The sequence below is a fragment of the Bos grunniens genome, chromosome 2 (genome assembly GCF_055505025.1).
Source record: "Bos grunniens cultivar Pamir isolate PY7600 chromosome 2, Bosgru_T2T1.0, whole genome shotgun sequence".
Taxonomy (NCBI): Eukaryota; Metazoa; Chordata; class Mammalia; order Artiodactyla; family Bovidae; genus Bos; species Bos grunniens.
Window position 1 is genome coordinate 46,473,913 of NC_141166.1, and position 20,980 is coordinate 46,494,892.

Sequence of the window (20,980 nt, forward strand, 5' to 3'; positions counted from 1 at the left end):
AAAGGTACACAACCAGGTTTTCTGAGACACCACTGTTAAAGTCAAACACAGTGTGTCTTTCTAATTAGCTGCTCTTAGAAGGAACCCTGTTTCTTGACACAAGAGAGGCTCATTTTACTTATTTTTTTATTATTTTTTTTAATTATGAAAGTATGATAACACATTTATAGGAGACTTGGAAAATACAGAACAAGATTACATATAGTTCCTCTATATATTATAATTTTTTAAAGTAGATAAATGAAGATTTTTAGTTGGAGTTTCAATATCATACTCAAAAATTAATAGAATGAATATACTGAGAAGCAGTAGGATATAGTAGACCTGATAAGCACTGTCAACCAATTCAACGTAATTAAGATTTACACAATTTTCACACACCAGTAGGATACAAATTCTATTCAAATCTCCATAGACTGTAAACTGGAGACACTGGAACATATCCAGGAATGTAAAACAAGGTGTAAAAATTTCATGGTCTAAAGGTATTGAAATCATACAAGAGAGGTTCATTTTAAATGACTGCCACTGAACACAATGATGTGGGGATATTTGTACTCTCCAAGTGTCCTGAAAAGCAAGTTGTGTACACATACCTTATGCTTTCTTTCTGTTATATTTGAATGGTTTTTATCTTTCAAAAATACAAAATGATTTATTCTTTAGTAAACTCATATGGAGTTTTTTAAAACCCTGTGGTTTATGTCATTATTGTCAATGAAAAAAATTTTGGTCTCTCCTCACATAGTGATTAAAACTAGATTAAAAAATAAGTGCAAAAGTTTTATTTAGGAGGCAAACTTGAAATGTTTATTCTTGTTCATGAGAGGGAAAAAGGCAACAAAAATAGTGAGTAAAAAAGCATAAGAACAATAGAGAAATTTCCAATAATGAAAATTTCCATGACACTTTTCACATGGTTATCAAAGTTTTGTCATGCCATAAAATATTAACATATTCATCATACAAGCACCAGGCTTTTCCCTTACACTTTGTAAAATGCTGGGACAACTCACCACATATTCAAATACGAATGTCAGTGTCTCTTTGGTGTGTATTATGTCATGCAGCAGCACAATGTTGGCATGTTTCAAACCCTTCAGGAGTGAAGCTAGAAAAATTAAACAAAAATTTAATTAAATCTTTGATCATGAAAATACTGCTTTAAAAATATCAAGCACCATTTGTTTTTTAAACATTTCAAATCAAGCATTCTGATTTTTCAAGCCTGGAAAAAACTTGTTGTGAAATAATATTTAAAACTATTTTTAAAACTGCATTATTTAGTAAATGGTCAGTCAATGATTGCATTTACGTAACTTATTTTTCTTACAGGCCAGAGAAGTTGCAAAAAAAAAAAAAGATTCCATTTTCCCAGTCAACTCAGAGCACTTTGAATATGCCTTTCTCTGGAAAGCTTATCAACTCTGCTTCAGGCTACAGGAGAGGAAGCCTGGAGAGATAGAGGCCATTGGAGGACCAGGAAAGGGGTGTTCTGCCTTCTAGAGCAAGACTGCAAGATGTGACCATACTCTAAAGTTCAAAGTCCCACAGGAGGTCAGCAGGGCCTGTGGACGTGCTCGATGGAGGGCAGGAGCATGGAATGAAGGATTGCTGAAGCATAATACAGAGAGTGGAGGGGATTTCCATTTCACAATGGGAGAATTGAAAACCTGTGGAAAGGAGGAAATTCAAAGTTAAAAAGAGGAGAGAGCCAAACTTGGGGAGCCCGTATGAGTGGGAAGGGCTGAGGACTGGCTCTTGTATCTTCAATAACAGGTTATTATTAGGTCACTAAAGTCCCCTTTGGGTTTCTCTGGTAGCTCAGCTGGTAAAGAATTTGCATGCAATGCCGGAGGTTCTGGTTTGATTCCTGGGTTGGGAAGATCTCCTAGAGAAAGGATAGGCTATGCACTCCAGTATTTTTGGGCTTCCCTGGTGGCAGAAGAGTGCTGGCTGCAATGGGCCTCACAGAAGCATGGCCGAGAGGAGCTACCCCATGTCTGAGGTCAGGGGCGGCAGCCGAGAGGAGCAACCTCACGTCCAAGAAGCGGTGGCTGCGCGGGCGCAGGAGGGCTGAGAGGAGCTACTCCACGTTCAAGGTCAGGAGGGGCGGCGGTGAGGAGATACCCCTTATCCAAGGTAAGAGAAACCCAGGTAAGACAGTAGGTGTTGCTAGAGGGCATCAGAGGGCAGACACACTGAAACCATAATCACAGAAAACTAGTCAATCTAATCACACAGACCACAGCCTTGTCTAACTCAATGAAACTAAGCCATGCCCGTGGGGCCACCCAGGATGGGCAGGTCATGGTGGAGAGGGCTGAGAGAATGTGGTCCACTGGAGAAGGGAATGGCAAACCACTTCAGTATTCTTGCCTTGAGAACCCCATGAACAGTATGAAAAGGCAAAATGATAGGATACTGAAAAAGGAACTCCCCAGGTCAGTAGGTGCCCAATATGCTACTGGAGATCAGTGGAGAAATAACTCCAGAAAGAATGAAGGGATGGAGCCAAAGCATAAACAATCCCCAGTTGTGGATGTGACTGGTGATAGAAGCAAGATCCGATGCTGTAAAGAGCAATATTGCATAGGAACCTGGAATGTTAGGTCCATGAATCAATGCAAATTGGAAGTGGTCGAACAGGAGATGGCAAGAGTGAATGTTGACATTCTAGGAATCAGCGAAATAAAATGGACTGGAATGGGTGAATTAAACTCAAATGACCATTATATCTACCACTGTGGACAGGAATCCCTTAGAAGAAATGGAGTAGCCATCATGGTCAACAAAAGAGTTTAAAATGCAGTACTTGGATGCAATCTCAAAAACAACAGAATGATCTCTGTTCGTTTCCAAGGCGAATCATTCAATATCACATTAATCCAAGTCTATGCCCCAACCAGTAACGCTGAAGAAGCTGAAGTTGAACGGTTCTATGAAGACCTACAAGACCTTTTAGAACTAACACCCCAAAAAGATGTCCTTTTCATTATAGGGGACTGGAATGCAAAAGTAGGAAGTCAATAGGCAAATTTGGCCTTGGAATACGGAATGAAGCAGGGCAAAGGCTAATAGAGTTTTGCCAAGAGAACACACTGGTCATAGCAGACACCCTCTTCCAACAACACAAGAGAAGACTCTACACATGGACATAACCAGATGGTCAACACTGAAATCAGATTGATCACATTCTTTGCAGCCAAAGATGGAGAAGCTCTATACAGTTAGCAAAAACAAGACTGGGAGCTGACTGTGGCTCGGATCATGAACTCCTTATTGCCAAATTCAGACTTAAATTGAAGAAAGTAGGGAAAACCACTAGACCATTCAGGTATGACCTAAATCAAATTCCTTATGGTTATACAGTGGGAGTGAGAAATAGATCTAAGGGACTAGATCTGATAGAGAGAGTGCCTGATGAACCATGGACATTCATGTTTATGACATTGTATAAGAGACAGGGATCAAGACCATCCCCATGGAAAAGAAATGCAAAAGAGCAAAATGGCTGTCTGGGGAGGCCTTACAAATAACTATGAAAGGAAGAGAAGCAGAAAGCAAAGGAGAAAAGGAAAGATATAAGCATCTGAATGCAGAGTTCCAAAGAATAGCAAGAAGAGATAAGAAAGCCTACCTCAGCGATCAATGCAAAGAAATAGAGGAAAACAACAGAATGGGAAAGACTAGAGATCTCTTCAAGAAAATTAGAGATACCAAGGGAACATTTCATGCAGAGATGGGCTCAATAAATGACAGAAATGGTATGGACCTAACAGAAGCAGAAGATATTAAGAAGAGGTGGCAAGAATACACAGAAGAACTGTACAAAAAAGATATTCATGACTCAGATAACCACAATGGTATGATCACTCACCTAGAGCCAGACATCCTGGAATGTGAAATCAAGTGGGCCTTAGAAAGCATCACTACGAACAAAGCTAGTGGAGGTGATGGAATTCCAATTGAGCTATTTCAAATCCTGGAAGATGATGCTGTGAAAGTGCTGCACTCAATATGCCAGCAAATTTGGAAAACTCAGCAGTGGCCACAGGACTGGAAAAGGTCAGTTTTCATTCCAATCCAAAAAAAAGGCAATGCCAAAGAATGCTCAAACTACCACACAATTGCACTCATCTCACATGCTAGTAAAGTAATGCTCAAAATTCTCCAAGCCAGGATTCAGCAAGATGTGAACCGTAAACTTCAAGATATTCAAGCTGGTTTTAGAAAAGGCAGAGGAACCAGAGATCAAACTTCCAACATCTGCTGGATCTGGAAAAAGCAAGAGAGTTCCAGAAAAACATCTATTTCTGCTTTATTGACTATGCCAAAGCCTTTGACTGTGTGGATCACAATAAACTGTGGAAAATTCTGAAAGAGATGGGAATACCAGACCACCTGACCTGCCTCTTGAGAAATGTGTATGCAGGTCAGGAAGCAACAGTTAGAACTGGACATGGAACAACAGACTGGTTCCAAATAGGAAAAGGAGTTCGTCAAGACTGTATATTGTCACCCTGCTTATTTAACTTACATGTAGAGTACATCATGAGAAATGCTGGGCTGGAAGAAGCACAAGCTGGAATCAAGATTGCTGGGAGAAATATCAATAACCTCAGATATGCAGATGACACCACCCTTATGGCAGAAAGTGAAGAGGAACTAAAAAGCTTCTTGATGAAGGTGAAAGAGGAGAGTGAAAATGTTGGCTTAAAGTTCAACATTCAGAAAATGAAGATCATGGCATCTGATCCCATCACTTCATGGGAAATAGATGGGGAAACAGTGGAAACAGTGTCAGACTTTATCTTTTTGGGCTCCAAAATCACTGCAGATGTTGATTGCAGCCATGAAATTAAAAGATGCTTACTCCTTGGAAGGAAAGTTATGACCAACCTAGGTGGCATATTCAAAAGCAGAGACACTACTTTGCCAACAAAGGTCCATCTAGTCAAGGCTATGGTTTTTCCAGTAGTCATGTATGGATGTGAGAGTTGGACTGTGAAGAAAGCTGAGCACCGAAGAATTGATGTTTTGAACTGTGGTGTTGGAGAAGACTCTTGAGAGTCCCTTGGACTGCAAGGAGATCCAACCAGTCCATCCTAAAGGAGATCAGTCCTGGGTGTTCTTTGGAAGGAATGATGCTAAAGCTGAAACTCCAGTACTTTGGCCACCTCATGTGAAGAGTTGACTCATTGGAAAAGATTCTGATGCTGGGAGGGATTGGGGGCAGGAGGAGAAGGGGACGACAGAGGATGAGATGGCTGGATGGCATCACCAACTCGATGGACTTGAGTTTGAGTGAACTCTGGGAGTTGGTGATGGACAGGGAGGCCGGGCGAGCTGCAATTCATGGGGTCTCAAAGAGTCAGACACGACTGAGTGACTGAACTAACTGAACTGGTGGCTCAGATGGTAAAAAAAATCTGCCTGCAATTAGGGAGACCTGGGTTTGATCCCTGGGTTGGAAAGATCCCCTGGCGGAGGGCATGTCAACCCACTCCAGTATTCTTGCCTGGAGAATCCCCATGGACTATAGCCTTCCAGGCTCCTCTGTCCATGGGGTTGGAAAGAATTAGTCATGACTAAGCAACTAAGCATCACTGACTCAATGGACATGAGTTTGAGCAAGCTTCGGGAGATGGTGAAGGACAGGGAGGCCTGGCATGCTGTAGTCCGTGGGGTCACAAAGAGTCGGACACGACTGAGTGAGCAAAAACAAGACTTCACTGTATCACCTTGTAGAGGTGCCTTTGTCTGTTTTTGGCTTTTTTTTATATATGGACTGAAAATAATTACTCCGTAATGTTTTCTACTAGAGAATGATATTAAAAGATTCTCAGCTGAAACCATTTTCTAACTTAAAGATTTGGAATTATAGTGCTATAGAGCATATGAAAGAATCAGAATTGATAAATATACAATATTGTATATTTTCTTTAAAATGTTTCTCTTGCATTTACTTAATGTTTATACAACATGCTTCATAAAATAGATTTCTATTTTGATTTTTTAGTTTTACTTTTGCAAAAGGAAAAAATCCTTGAGTTAAGGATTTCTAACTTTACTGTAATAAAGTAGAAAGGCTTTAGAATAGAATAGAATGGATTTGAATATGTAATGCCTCTGATTACTAGCTCTGTGACCTCTGACCAGTTATCTAACCTCTCTTAAGTTCAAACTCCTTCATCACTACGACAAAAAACACACTTTACCAACTAGAGTTGACGTAAAGGTTCAAAAAAGAGATTGAAGTTGGGGGAAGATTATATTATGTGCCCAGTCCTCAAAAAAGATTATTTCTATGAATGCTTCCTAATGAATCCCGCTAAGGGGCTGAAAGTCCTGGAAGTGCTTTTTAAACAGTTTCTATTTTTATAGACAGATATTTAAAATAATGTACATTATTAAGACATTGATACATAGGTTAATAAAACTAGGGAACATGTTCTTATATAAAAACATCATATTAGCCTATTCCAATGAAAGTGCTATCTCCTAGTTGCAAAAACAAATGTTTAAAATATAGAGCCCATTGGGAAAGATTCTGTAAGTTTCAATGAAGGTGGTTAATCTTTTTAACTAGCAAAGGAATAAGGATGGGCAATATGCCTATTGTGTCCACTGTTGTGTATATAGCAGTCGGCAAAATACCTAGCCATAGTAGGTGGCCAGGTGTTTGTGTATGAAGTCAAAATCCATACACTCTCCCATATGGATTTTGACTCAGATTTTGCTTGACTCACAGCTCTGTACAGGAATCATAATAACATCTACCTCCAAAGGACTGGAAGAGGTTAACACATGAAAAATATTTGGCACATGTATTAAGGTATATTGCCCTTAGTACTGTGCATACTTTTGCTAATTTCATTATATTACATGTTACAATCAAATAATATTCCAAATGACCAGATTAATAAATTGCCACATGCTTTCTACCTATACATATAGAGACTGCACATGGAGTAAAATCCTACTCAATGAATCTTTGGCTGATACACCATTAGAGCAGCCAAACTGTTCAGGAAAAGTAATTCCTACTTCAAGGCTTTTTAGAGAAGTCTGCATTGCTCATTTAGTTTTTCTGCACGTGGCTTTCGGTTGCCTTTTTAGCTAGTGACCCTGGATTTTAACTAACAAACTCCAGCTGTTCTTCTTTTGCCTTCCAGCCCTTCTCATTTAACCTCCTGTCTCCCTGGCCTCACATCCTTAAAGTTCTTACAGGAAAAATGGGACAGTGCCAAAGTTTTCAAATGAGGCCTTCTGTCTTCTTGAAGAGAGAGGGCTCCTCTATCAAGGGCTCCCAGCATTTACATTGGTGAAAAAAGAAACATGCGTTGTTGGAAACTGGATGCCTAACAACCTCCAGTGTGTCAAAAAAAATCCTTTTGTGGTTTTTCATATTAAACAAGCAAAGCATTCAGTAAGGTAAGTCCATAAAACAAACCAAGAAAGTCCACAGTTGAATACTAAATGTAATTGCAAACACCTGTGATGGAGAGGCACTTTCTCAGTAAATAAGAAATAAAAGAAACATTTAGCATACAGAACAATGCAGATCCAGCATTTCTGAACCATGCTGAGAACCATCTGTTAGCAAAACTGGCAAAGTTTTCGCTGTTTAAAGTCAAATGTCAACCTGAAAAAAAACTTGGCTGCGGAGAAAATCTGAGCAAGGCAGGCCTGTAGCAACAGGCAAGCGCACCTCGCAAAGGAAACGCTGTGAGAAGAGGGCGAACCTGGGCCTAGAGACCCAGGCCTGATGCTGGCCGCCTGAGGATGCCTACTATGCTCAGAAATGCTCCTTAGCCTGTCCACACATCTCTTTCTAAATCTGATCATCCTTTCATGGGGACCACTAATATGTCCATCAGTAAATACAGAGTCCATTATATTAAACACTTAAAAACACGCTTTCCTCCAGAATGCACCTGATCCTACCAGGTTGAAGCCCCGGCTAATCAGACAGCCATTTGGTCCTTCTACTGAAATTCAGAATGACATATTTCCCAGGGGCTCTGGAAGTCTTTTGAAAATGGCATCAAATTCAGTTATAAACTCATTTTCTGAATTGCTTTTCCCAAGCCTGTTTGCATGACCCATCCTCCAAGCTCAGTTCAAAATCTATTGACTCAATTAGCCATACTGAGACTGATCGGTTCTCATCTCAGTTTACAAGGTCCTTTTTACCTTCATCATAACACTGCTTACAACCTGAACCATCTGCTCTGTTACAACTGAAAAGATATATAGCAAAGATCAGATCTTTCTTCTCATCTTTCACAACACCCTGCAGTATGCTTTGTGTACAGTATGTGCTTCATTAAAAAAGGGAAGATGAAGTTGTTAAAAGGGGACGAGCAAGACCAGAGAGGAGCCATTTCTCTGGGTTTTTGATGAAAAAGATACTAATTCTATTATCATTTTATTTCAAATGGCTCATGTAAGAAGGCTAATAAGTTGCATTTTAATGATTTATTTTCACTGTACTGGCTTCTTGATTTTTAAATTATAAATTTTTAGTTATCTTGATAGCAAACGAGACATCACTAAAAGAAAGGAGCAAAAAGGTTATGATATTTGCCAACATGTTGAACTCTGAAGATGAACCCTGTGATTAGTGTTTTATATGCATATTGTCACTTAACCCTCATAATAACTCAAAGAAATAGGTATTGGAGATCAAACCAGTCAATCAACCCTGAATATTCATTGGAAGGATTGATGCTGAAGCTGAAGCTCCAATACTTTGGCCAGCTGATGGAAAGAGTCAACTCATTGGAAAAGACCCTGATGCTGGGAAAGATTGAGGGCAGGAGGAGAAGGGGACAACAGAGGATGAGATGGTTGGATGCCATCACTGAGTCAATGGAGAGAAGTTTGAGCAAACTCCGGGAGATGGTGAAGGACAGGGAAGCCTGGCGTGCTGCAGTCCCCGGGATCACAAAGAGTCAGACACGACTGAGAGACTGAACAACAAATCGTCTTTCTGCAATAGACGTCTTAAACAGGAAAAGTAATCTACCCATGGTCACAGCACTAGTAATCTGTAGACCTCTAAGATTCAAGCCCAAGTCCTACCGACACCAGACTTCTCATCTACTTGCTCTACCACCTGAGGTTCAGAGAAAATATAGGCATAACACTAAAAATACATGTTTTTCCAGAGAGTTTTTCAAATACTATCTAAAGAACTTATTTTCAGGTAAGCTGCTTACTGAGGATTTGTAAGTACATTAATTTTCTCCTTTGTATGGATATTTCTAGGGTTTTATAGATATGGCCTTAGCACGCAGCATGGGACCAAGCTCACAGACAATATTTAGTAAATACTCACTGAGTTCATAGTTTGGGTCAATTAATATAATAGTTTTGAATTCTAATTTCTTCAAGAGTAAGTAATAAAATGATTTGGAAAACTGGTGTGAAGAATAAAATTGCAATTACAACATTACTTCTATAAAAGCTAGATGCTGAATGGATAGATTCAATGTGTTTTTATCGAATCAAAAACTTAAAACATCTCTTGGGTCCACTCTACTGTTCTTACCTTCCCGGATGGCTGTAAATGGGACTCCTTCCTCTGCATTCATACTGATGACTTTTAAAGCCACTAGTTGTCCATTTATCCTGGAAGAGTCGGGGGAAAGGGCATACATTTGTCGACATGCCTCATAGTAGCAATTTATACTAGAGATGGCTTAACAAAAGTAACTTTGCTTCAAATTTTATTCCAGCATATAAAATGTACAATTTTCTCAAAATAAAAAGTTTTAAAAGTCACATGTATATATCAAACCATTGCTTTCTCTTTACCAAAGTGATATATATTCATTACAGAAAAGATGGAGAATTCAGGAAAGCACAGAAGACAAACCCAACAAAGCCATCCTCATATTCCGATGTATATTGTTCCTTTTATTTACCACTGAGCCATCCTTATTTTTCATCTGAACTATTGTAATGAACTCCTACAGAGTTTCTGCTTGCATGTTTGTACCCTCACTATCTTCTCCCAACGGTAGTCCAGGGAATCTTTTTAAAGTGAAAGTCAAAACAAGTCACTTTTGTGCTCAAAACCCAACATTGTCTCCACATCTCATCCTGAATAAAAGTCAAATTCTTACAATCGGATCCTGCTGCTGTTGCTGCTGAGTCACTTCAGTCGTGTCTGACTCTCTGTGACCCCAGAGATGGCAGCCCACCAGGCTCCCCTGTCCCTGGGATTCTCCAGGCAAGAACACCGGAGTGGGTTGCCATTTCCTTCTCCAATGCATGAAAGTGAAAAGTCAAAGTGAAGTCGCTCAGTCGTGTCTGACCCTCAGCGACCCCATGGACTGCAGCCTACCAGGCTCCTCCGTCCATGGGATTCTCCAGGCAAGAGTACTGGAGTGGGGTGCCAACCTGCCCAGTCCCACCATTCTCTCTCTCTCCATCGCCTCCTACTCTCCAGTTATTCATTGTTCTGTTTACTGATGTGAGCTAAATGCCAGAAAACAGAGACGATTTTAATGCAAGTGTAACTACACTGTTTTTTTTTTAATACAGTAGGTTTTATATCATATTATTAGTTTTTTCTCCATTTGACTTCTAATAATTCTTGTATTATGTGATATTTAATAATAACATTTATCAGATAAATATGTTACAATGTGTTTTGCCAGATCCAAATATTTTAATATTGTCTCTAACTTTTGACTGTTATAAAAATACCCTGACAATCATATTTGTTTGTATTTGCACATAAGTCTTTTCACATAGCCTCTGTTATTTTTTCAGGGTTGAGATAGAATTGCTAAATCAGAGTATGTTGCACACAAGTTTTTATTGTTTTGCACACATGTTCCCAAATTGTGTCACAGAGTGGTCGCACCACTAACTGGTCATGAGGCTGGCCATTCTAGCACCCACTGACTGACACCAGACAGATTCCTTGCTTTTCATTGTTATTGCTTCAATATTTCATTTTTTAGAACAGTTTTAGATTTACAGAAAAGTTGAGAAGATAGTACAAAAGGTTCCCATATACCTCACATCCATTTTCTTCTGTTGTTATCGTACTTATATTAGTATCATACATTTGTTGAATTAATGAGGCAATATTGATACATAATTATTAACTAAAGTCCATAGTTTATTAGGAATTCTTTAGGGTTTTTTGCAGTAAAATTGTATTGCTTCTTGTGGGTTGCACTGTAAATTGGTAAAATTTGGGAGAGTATAACTAACTCAGTTGGTAAAGAATCTACCTGCAATACAGGAGACCCTGGGTCGGGAAGATCCACTGGAGAAGGGATAGGCTACCCACTCCAGTATTATTGGGCTTCCTTTGGGGCTCAGCTGGTTAAAAATCCGCCTGCAATACGAGACACCCGAGTTTGATCCCTGGGTTGGTTGGGAAGGTCCCCTGGAGAATGGAAAGGCTGCCCACTCCAGTATTCTGGCCTGGAGAATTCCATGGACTGTATAGTCCATGGGGTCACAAAGAGTCAGACATGACTGAATGACTTCCACTTTGCAACATGATCATGGGATTCCCTCATAGCTCAGTATTGCAACGTATGCCTGCAATACAGGAGACCTGGATTCAATTCCTGGGTGGAAAGGATCTCCTGGAGAAAGAAATAGCAACCCACTCCAGTATTCTTGCCTGAAGAATCCTATGGACAGAGGAGCCTGGCAGGCTACAGTCCATGGGCTTGCAAGAGTCAAACACAACTTAACAACTAAACCACCACCATAACATGATCATACATATGAAAAGCCTTGAGATTATCATACTCGGGATTTTTCCCAATAATGTTAATTAACAAAGATTTTAATAATTCCAAGTAACGAAAGACATTGTTTGTTGTGTTAGTTACAATAGAAAAAAAAAGAAATAACTGAAACGCTCAACATTAGAGAAACAGCTAAAAAATGTGTGGTACATCAGTATAGTAGAATATTTTGCATTCATAACAAAAGTTAAGTCCAGAGGCATACAGAAAGAAACATGAGGCGTCCCTGGTGGCTCAGTGGTAGAGAGTCTGCCTGCCAATACAGGGGGAGATACAGGTTTGATTCCTGGGTCTGGGAAGATCCCACGTGCCACAGAGCAGCTAAGCCCATGCACCACAACTATTGAGCCTGTGCTCTAGCACCTAGGAACCACAACTACTGAGCCCACACCTTGCAACTACTGAAACCCGCATGCCCTAGAGCTCGTGCTCTGCAACAGGAGAGGCCACTGCAGCTAGAGAATAGCCCTTGCTCACCGCAGCTTGAGAAAAGCCCACGCAGCAACAAAGACTCAGTATGGTCTTTTAAAAAATTAAATTAATTAAATTTTAAAAAGTCATAAAGTTTATGATAATATGAAAAATAGAGTACATAACAGCAAGCACACCATATTTGTAACTAAACAATCTATGTGCAAGTGAAAGACAGAATGCACGTGTGCATATTACTATGCCAAAGTGATGGAATGATTACACAGTAGATGATTTTTAAGTTTAAAAAATTCATCTGCTGTTGCATATTTCCTTTTAAAATAACATTACAACTTTCCAATTTCATTTCAAAATGCTTTCTCACAGAAACTATTCTTTCTAGATATGTATAAATGTATGAAAATCAATTTACCTCTTAGTCATTTCAAAAATTGACATATATAGCATTGTATACTCATATACAATGTATATACATATAACCCTGTAAATTTAAGGTATGCAACAGGTTGACTTGATACATTTCGGTACTGAAATATGATTTACCAGGATTTCTTTAGTTTTTACCTGATGTCCTTTTTCTATTCTATGATATCATCTAGGACAAACATTGCATTTAGTTGTTATGTCTCTTTAGGCACCTCTTGGCTGTGACACTTTCCCAGACTTTCCTTGTTTTTGATGACACTGACAATTTAGAGGAGTACTGGTCAAGTATTTTGTAGCATACCTCTTTATTGGAATTTTTCTGATGTTTTTCTTATGATTAGACCATGGTCATGGGTTTTGGTTTTGTCACATTGTGTTGGGGTACATGCTGTCATCATAATACATGACTTTTGATGTGGCCTTAATCACTTGGCTCAGGTAATATCTATCAGGTTTCTTCACTGTAAATTCATTCTCGCCCTAATCCCTTTCCATACTGTATTTTGGGGGAATGTCACTCTCAGTAGCCCACACTTAAAGAGTAGAAAGTTATGCTCTGCCAGCTTGAAGGTAGAATAGTGACTTAAATTGTCTGGAAATGGCCTCTTCTCTCCCATTTATTAATCAACCAAACTACTTATTCATAGCACTTTGGACTCACAGGTACTCATTTTATACTTTGGCTTACAACCCAATACTATTTTATTTTGTTGCTCAATTTCCACATTTGTTCCTTGGGAGCCTTTCCTTGGCTTCTGGGTCCCTTTGACATACTTCCACAAATGTGGGGCTTGTTTATCAGGTGCATGCCTTTATCTTCAGTTTTGGTCTTTTTAAAAGATGAAAAGGATGATTCCATTTTAATTTCTATTCCTTCAACTACTTGTGGAACTGAATTTTTATAAGCTTATTGGCCTTTTATGTCTTTTTGTAGTTTCCCTATTTGTCCATTTTGGGGGGAGGTATTTTGCATATACCTCTTACCAATTTCTTTTGTTTGCCTTATCATTTCTTTGAAATTTTAAACTTTCAATTTCTTATGACATTCAGTATTTTCCAAAATGCTTTACTCAGAGAATAGGTCTGTGAAATATTCCCCACCCCCTATGCTAAAAGTTTTCTGGTCAAATATGAAAGCGAAAATGAAGTCACTCAGTCATGTCCGACTCTTTGCAACCCCATGAACTGTAGCCCTCCAGGCTCCTCCATCCAGGGGATTCTCCAGGCAAGAATATTGGAGTGGGTTTCCACTTCCTCCTCCAGGGGATCTTCCTGACCCAGGGATTGAACTCAGGTCTCCTGCATTGCAGGCAGACTCTTTACCATTTGAACCACCAGGGAAGTCAAATATGTTTAGAAAATGCTTTTACTTTAAAATTTTTCTTAATCTTTTTTAGACAGTCATGCTATACATCAACATTTTAAAGATGCTGAGAGCACCTATGATGAAGGATCACATTATATTTTGATCTAGGGTTACCTGTGTCAATTTGACCATGGTAACTGTTTCAGTGAACCTCTATTGAAGTAGCTCAGAATTGAGGGGTCCTCAGGCAATGGCAACCCACTCCAGTACTCTTGCCTAGAAAATCCCACGGATGGAGAAGCCTGGTAGGCTGCAGTCCATGGGGTCGCTACAAGTTGGACACGACTGAGCGACTTCACTTTCACTTTTCACTTTCACACATGGGAGAAGGCAATGGCAACCCACTCCAGTGTTCTTGCCTGGAGAATCCCAGGGATGGCAGAGCCTGGTGGGCTGCCGTCTATGGAGTCGCACAGAGTCGGACACAACCAAAGCAACTTAGCAGCAGCAGCAGCAGCAGCAGAATGTACTTGGATAGATGGGCCACCATGAACATGTCCAATCTTCCCTAATAGGTTCTGACTTCAGTGTTATGTACAGACAGACCTTTCCAGTCCAAAAGTTATATAGACTTCCCTTGTTTATTCTTCTAGTTCTTGTATGTTTTCTTTTTCAACTCCTTTCAGTTCAGTTCAGTTCAGTCGCTCAGTCATGTCCGACTCTTTGTGACCCCATGGACTGCAGCATGCCAGGCTTTCCTGTCCATCACCAACTCCTGTAGCTAGCTCAAACTCTTGTCCATCAAGTTGGTGATGCCATCCAACCATCTCATCCTCTGTCGTCCCCTTCTCCTGCCTTCAATCTTTCCCAGCATCAGGGTCTTTTTCAGTGGGTCAGTTCTTCATATCAGGTGGCCAAAGCATTGGAGTTTCAGCTTCAGCATCAGTCCTTCCAGTGAATATTCGGGACTGACTTCCTTTAGGATGGACTGGTTGGATCTCCTTGCAGTCCAAGGGGCTCTCAAGGATCTTCTCCAAAACCACAGTTTAAAAGCATCAGTTCTTTGGCACTCAGCTTTCTTTATAGTTCAACTCTCACATCCCTACATGACTACTGGAAAAACCATAGCTTTGACTAGACAGGCCTTTGTTGGCAAAGTAATGTCTCTGCTTTTTAATATGCTGTCTAGGTTGGTCATAGCTTTTCTTCCAAGGAGCAAGTGTCTTTTAAATTTCATGGCTGCAGTCACCATCTGCAGTGATTTTGGAGTCCAAAAAAATAAAATCTGTCACTGTTTCCACTGTTTCTCCATCTACTTGCCATGAAGTGATGGGACCAGATGCCATGATCTTAATTTTCTACACGTTGAGTTTTAAGCCAAGTTTTTCACTCTCCTCTTTCATTTTCATCAAGTGGCTCTTTAGTTCCTCTTCGCTTTCTGCCATAAGGGTGGTGTCATCTGCATATCTGAGGTTATTGATACTTCTCCCGACAATCATGAGAACCCCATGAACAGTGATTGTATATTAGATCTTACTAATATTTGGATTTGTGACTCTTTGGGGCTTTACAAATCATATTTATTTGATCTGTCTTTTCTTGTACTCATGCTACACTATTTTAATTATTGTAGCGTTTGAACATATTTAGAATGCATTAAAATTCTAAATTATAGAATCATTAACATCTTTGTATTACTAGATTTTTTAATCTAAATGTCCTTACAGAGTCCCTGGAATGATCTACAAGATCCTACACAATGGCCCTACTGTATCTGCAACTCCTCCTACCTTCAAGTCCTTCCACCCACTGCCTCCAATGCCAGGCATGCTCCTGCCTCAGGGGTTTGCTGCTTGCTGTTCCCTTTGCCTGAGGTCCTCTTCCACTACACACCCACGCAGTTCATGCCTCACCTTTGTCAGAATCTCTGTTCAAGTGTTCCCTTCTCAGTAAGCCTGCATCTCATCACTCTGTTTAAAATAGTAATTCACCACCCCATGCCGGCACTCCCGATTCCTCTTCCCTGTTTTATTCTTCCCCAACATTTTCATTCTTTGACAAACTTGGTCAAAGAGTTTGTTTATTGCCTCTCTCATCATCACTAGAACATACACTCCGTACTTATCACTTTTTTTCTTCAATGAATCCTTATTGGCTAAAATAGTGCCTGGCACATAGTAAGTAGGGCTTCCCTGGTAGCTCAGTGGTAAAGAATCCACCCCACCAATGCAGGAGATGCTGGTTTGATCTGTGGGTCAGGAAGATTCTCTGGAGAAGGAAATGGCAACCCACTTCAGTATTCTTGCCTGGGTAATCCCATGGACAGAGGAGCCTGACAGGCTACGGTCTATGAGGTTGCAAAAGAAATGGACACAACTTACTAATTTAGTTGTAAGTTGGTTGAGTTGGTAAGTTGTGACTAACCAACAGCAGTAACATAGTAAGTGCTTAATAAATACGAGTAGAATGAATGCTACTTTCTGGCTTTTGCAAATCTTTTATATCCTTTAGTAAATCTTATATATAAATCCTGCCCATTTTTTAATGCTAATGACTTTTTATTGTTGCTACTTTAAGAATAATTTCCCCTACAATATTTTTCATTAAATGCTTATTGCTAATACATAAGGCAATTGTTAACAAGTATATTTTGATTTTATAACTGATGACCTAGTTGTTCTATCTCACTATTTCAAGTTTCTTAGATGATTCTCTTGGGGTTTTTTTAAGTAGACAATTCTATAATCCATAAAAATTATATTCAGTCTTTTTTCCTTGTTGCCTGAGCTAGAATGCTTCTGATGATCTTTAACAATAGAAAATAATGGGCAGTCTTGCCCTACTCTAACTTAATGGTGATGTCACTAGTATTGAGCAAAGAAAAAATATAGAAGTTGTTGATCTGAAATTACTCTACATCATGATGGGTAATTATCATTCTATTCCTATTTTGTTCAGAGTTTAAAAACTAGTAATTGATGTTGAATTTATAAAATGCTTTCTTGACATCTATCTTTATGGTATGTTTTAACTTGTTTTAAATTATGAATGTAACACTTTTATGGTAAGAAATACAGTGAAAAGTTTGAGTGATCTTCCTCCGTTCCAGTTTCAACCACTAAAAGTAGCTACTTTCAATAGTCCCTTTTAGATTTTTCCAGATTCCTCTAAGCACATACAAATTTATACATGAACAGTGCTTTTTTTTCCTAAATGAGATCATATATTGTTCTGTAACTTGCTTTTCTTCATACATGTCTATCTTATACTCTAGATGTTTGCATACTATTTCACTATATAGTAATAATTTAGCCAGTCCTCCATTAATGGATATTGGTAACCAGGCTTTCACTCTTTCTATTATAAGTCTTGCTGCAATTAATATACTGTTATATACATCTCTGTGAACTTGGACAGAGTATATATTTCTAGTGTATTTTTTCATTCTGTTACTAGGATGAATATTTTGAAGGAAATTTTTTATATTCTTAGTTCCTAAGATAGTTTATGGAAGTGAGTTAAATCCTGTTTCTACATAAAATATTTAAAATGGTATCTCTTCCAAACTCGCCTTTAACAAGTAAAAACAATACCACAAGTATTAAGATACATAATAAATACTTAGTTTTGTAGTATTTATATTAAATTGTTAAAAATTAACATTAAACCACTTTGAGCCATTATTTTTCTCCACTGGAGTAATGTAAATTAAGGAAATCAGACCTTCTTGACTATCCCACCTTGAAAAAGCAGTGAAATTCATGACTCTCTCAAATATGTTTAACATAGTTTTTATTAACCAAAATGGGTATTCGCTTTCTGGATTAACAGTCTTTTTTATTCTCCAGCCATTTTTGTGTAATTTGCAAGTGTAGAAAACCCAGGATAAATCAATCTTTGCGTACTAGGTCTTACTTTGTAGAAACCAACTTCAGTATCTTCTAAGAAGGCAAAGTAAAAGAAGGAAGGAGCAAACTCAAGGGTGCTACTGAAACCCTTGTCGTGTTTCAGGAAGGATATGACACCTTATCCACTGTACTCCCCACCAAGTGATGGACAGTAATTGAGAAAGTTTAATTTGAATTGACTCAAAAGGAGGAAAAGCTGATAAACATCTTAGTGGGCTGATTTTAATTGGGGCACGGGAAGTCTGTCTGCTTTCAAGGCTGCTTCAGTCATTATGTCATTCCATATTGACAGTGGGGTCTTGCATAGGTCCTGAATTTCTACCATGTGTCAGCTGGCTTCATAATGTCAAATCCTGGGGGTGAAATCCTCATCTCTAAAGTCTCTCCCAGCTAATGAGTCACTTACCTGCTAATCCCTTTGTAAACTGTAGCATAAGAACCTTCACCCAGCTTCTCCAAGTTCAAGTAAGATGAAGCTGCCCCAAAAGGGAGGCTCTTCCTCTGCATAAGGGGAATGAGGAGTGAGGAGGGGGGAAAGAAAAGAGCATTTTTTTAGTGTTGACTTTTCCCCCCACAGAAATTAGACAACGTTGCAGAATGTGCTTGGGAAGGTCTGCTCAGTAATTGTCTTGGAAAAAGGGCCAGCCTTCCTAGATAAGTACACATTAAATTCCTCTTGATCAACATCAGCTGCTCACTCACCCACTGAAAACCTTGCCTCAGATCCTCTTCCTGAAAAGAATCGCTGTTACTCCGTGGCCTTTTACTCTTGAACTTCCGGGCATGCACAGCCTGAAGTCCCCTGGGGTGAAATGAAGTCATGGAACATGATGCTTCTTTTAGGTCTGTTAGCTAGAGAAAAAGGAAAGTGCAGGAATAAAATTTATGCAAAGTCAAGACAACGGCTAGCATAAACCGCTTTTTCTTTATTTGCCTGATGTTAACTCTTCAAATGTTTTCTAAGCTTCCCACACTTTCAAAATGTACCTTTCTTGAACATCAGTTCCTTTAAAAAAACAAAAAACCCATAATGATATCAACTGCTAAAACACAACATTCTTTCTTTACCTAAAAAATCTGTCTTTAGACACTTAGGTTAACCTAAATTTCTCTGATGGATGGGTTCCAATTTTTCTGTTAAACCTAGACTTTTCTTTTTCTTGTCCCTTTAATTTACCTCTTTAGGGGAATAACTTTCCTGTACAGCATTGCTGATAGCCATGAGCTAATTAACTGAAAATTTTAATCCATAGGATACCAAATACCGCAGCTTGTTTTTTGAGGTTCAGCTCGCTAATTTAGTACTTCAGAGATTTCAAGAGAATAACTTTCTTGACTGCAAGGCAAGTGAATTTCGTGCAGCCCAAAGCATAGGGTTATTTTTCCCTTTCGGCTTAAAAGAAAATCCCCGAATTTGATAACAACAGCCACACATTCTTTGTGACTTTAATAGAATTTTCTTTTTATTGCCTTAGTCCTAATGCAGGAAAAGCAGACCCTGCTACAGAAAGGGAGCCTCTGAACTCTGTTTATCAGTAGAGGGAGATGCTCCTGGGATATGAATACCTCGATCGCAGCCTCCGTCATCACAGGCGCACTCCTCTGACAGCTGTGTGCGTTGCCTCCCTCCCAACAGCGATGGCAGCTGCATCCAGGCTGCAGAGCCTTTGCACACAGCTCTTGACCCATAATCTTCTAGGTTCAAGGAGAACACCGGCACTTGAACCTCTCTCCCTCTGCTTCTCCTCTCCTTGTTCACTCCCTTTTTTGCCAGAGGTCAGCAGTGCGGGAGCTTTCATATGACTCACATGAGGGCTCTGCCTGGAGCAGCCTCATGACTTCAGCAGTTTTTCTTGATCAGTGCAAGAGAGTATATACCTCAGAAAGGCAGCCGCCTGCCTTCATATGTGCACAATGGACACCAAGACAGCTAATGTTGGATAGAATAAACTTTGACACAACTCAAGTTCTTCCAGCCACAAGTTAGTGCCACTGGTATACACCTTTTTAATGAATTTGCATTGCTTATACATATTACTGAAGATATTTATTAGATTTTCCTGGACATGTTGAGGAATATTTTCTCCCTGCCTTTTATGTGAAGGTATTTTGTTTTTAAGACTACAGAATAAATTTGCAACCTAACCAATTTTTAGTAGTCAAAGAAACCACAGAACCCTAGGACTGAAAGAGAGCTGAAGATATCTAGTCCATCTCTTTGCCTTCGAGTAACAGTGTAACTAATAGTCCCAGAGGGGTACCCATTCATTCACTGATTCAAAAACTATCTAGTGAGCACTTGTGTTGTTCTTAACAATGTTACCCAGTAGTGGAGAGACAGGAGTTTGCACGAAATATTTTCTCTCCCTCTCTCCTTCCCTCTCCCGACCTCCTTCTGTCCACATAAAAGTAACTAACATTTACGAGTTCCAGAAAAACATCTATTTCTGCTTTATTGACTATGCCAAAGCCTTTGACTATGTGGATCACAATATACTGTGGAAAATTCTGAACGAGATGGGAATACCAGACCACCTGACCTGCCTCTTGAGAAATGTGTATGCAGGTCAGGAAGCAACAGTTAGAATTGGACATGGAACAACAGACTGGTTCCAAACAGGAAAAGGAGTACATCAAGGCTGTACATTGTCACCCTGCTTATTTAACTTATATGCAGAGTACATCATGAGAAACACTGGACTGGAAGAAGCACAAGCTGGAATCAAGATTGCTGGGAGAAATATCGATAACCTCAGATATGCAGATGACACCACCCTTATGGCAGAAAGTGAAGAGGAACTAAAAAGCCTCTTGATGAAAGTGAAAGAGGAGAGTGAAAAGTTGGCTTAAAGCTCAACATTCAGAAAACGAAGATCATGGCATCTGGTCCCACCACTTCATGGGAAATAGATGGGGAAACAGTGGAAACAGTGTCAGGCTTTATTTTTTTGGGCTCCAAAATCATTGCAGATGGTGATTGCAGCCATGAAATTAAAAGACGCTTACTTGGAAGGAAAGTTATGACCAACCTAGACAGCATATTCAAAAGCAGTGACATTACTTTGCTAACGAAGGTTCATCTAGTCAAGGCTATGGTTTTTCCAGTAGTCATGTATGGA

At 39.4% G+C, this 20,980-nt stretch overlaps 1 protein-coding gene across 4 annotated transcripts in view; it reads right to left on the reverse strand.

Annotated features, from left to right (window-relative positions):
- CDK15 (cyclin dependent kinase 15) overlaps positions 1-19,640 on the reverse strand; it is a 94,155-nt gene extending 74,515 nt beyond the window's left edge. For all 4 annotated transcript variants that reach the window (XR_015143901.1, XM_086345863.1, XM_086345866.1 and 1 more), the window contains exons 1-5: positions 19,428-19,640; positions 18,564-18,713; positions 18,268-18,362; positions 9,560-9,639; positions 1,017-1,111 (exon numbers count right to left, since the gene is read on the reverse strand). Coding sequence is in view for 3 of the 4 variants with exons in the window: in XM_086345863.1 (XP_086201989.1) it covers positions 1,017-1,111; positions 9,560-9,639; positions 18,268-18,362; positions 18,564-18,713; positions 19,428-19,550 (543 nt within the window). In the remaining variant the exon portion in view is untranslated. The remainder of the gene's footprint in view (positions 1-1,016; positions 1,112-9,559; positions 9,640-18,267; positions 18,363-18,563; positions 18,714-19,427) is intronic.
- Between the last annotated feature and the right edge of the window lie 1,340 nt (positions 19,641-20,980).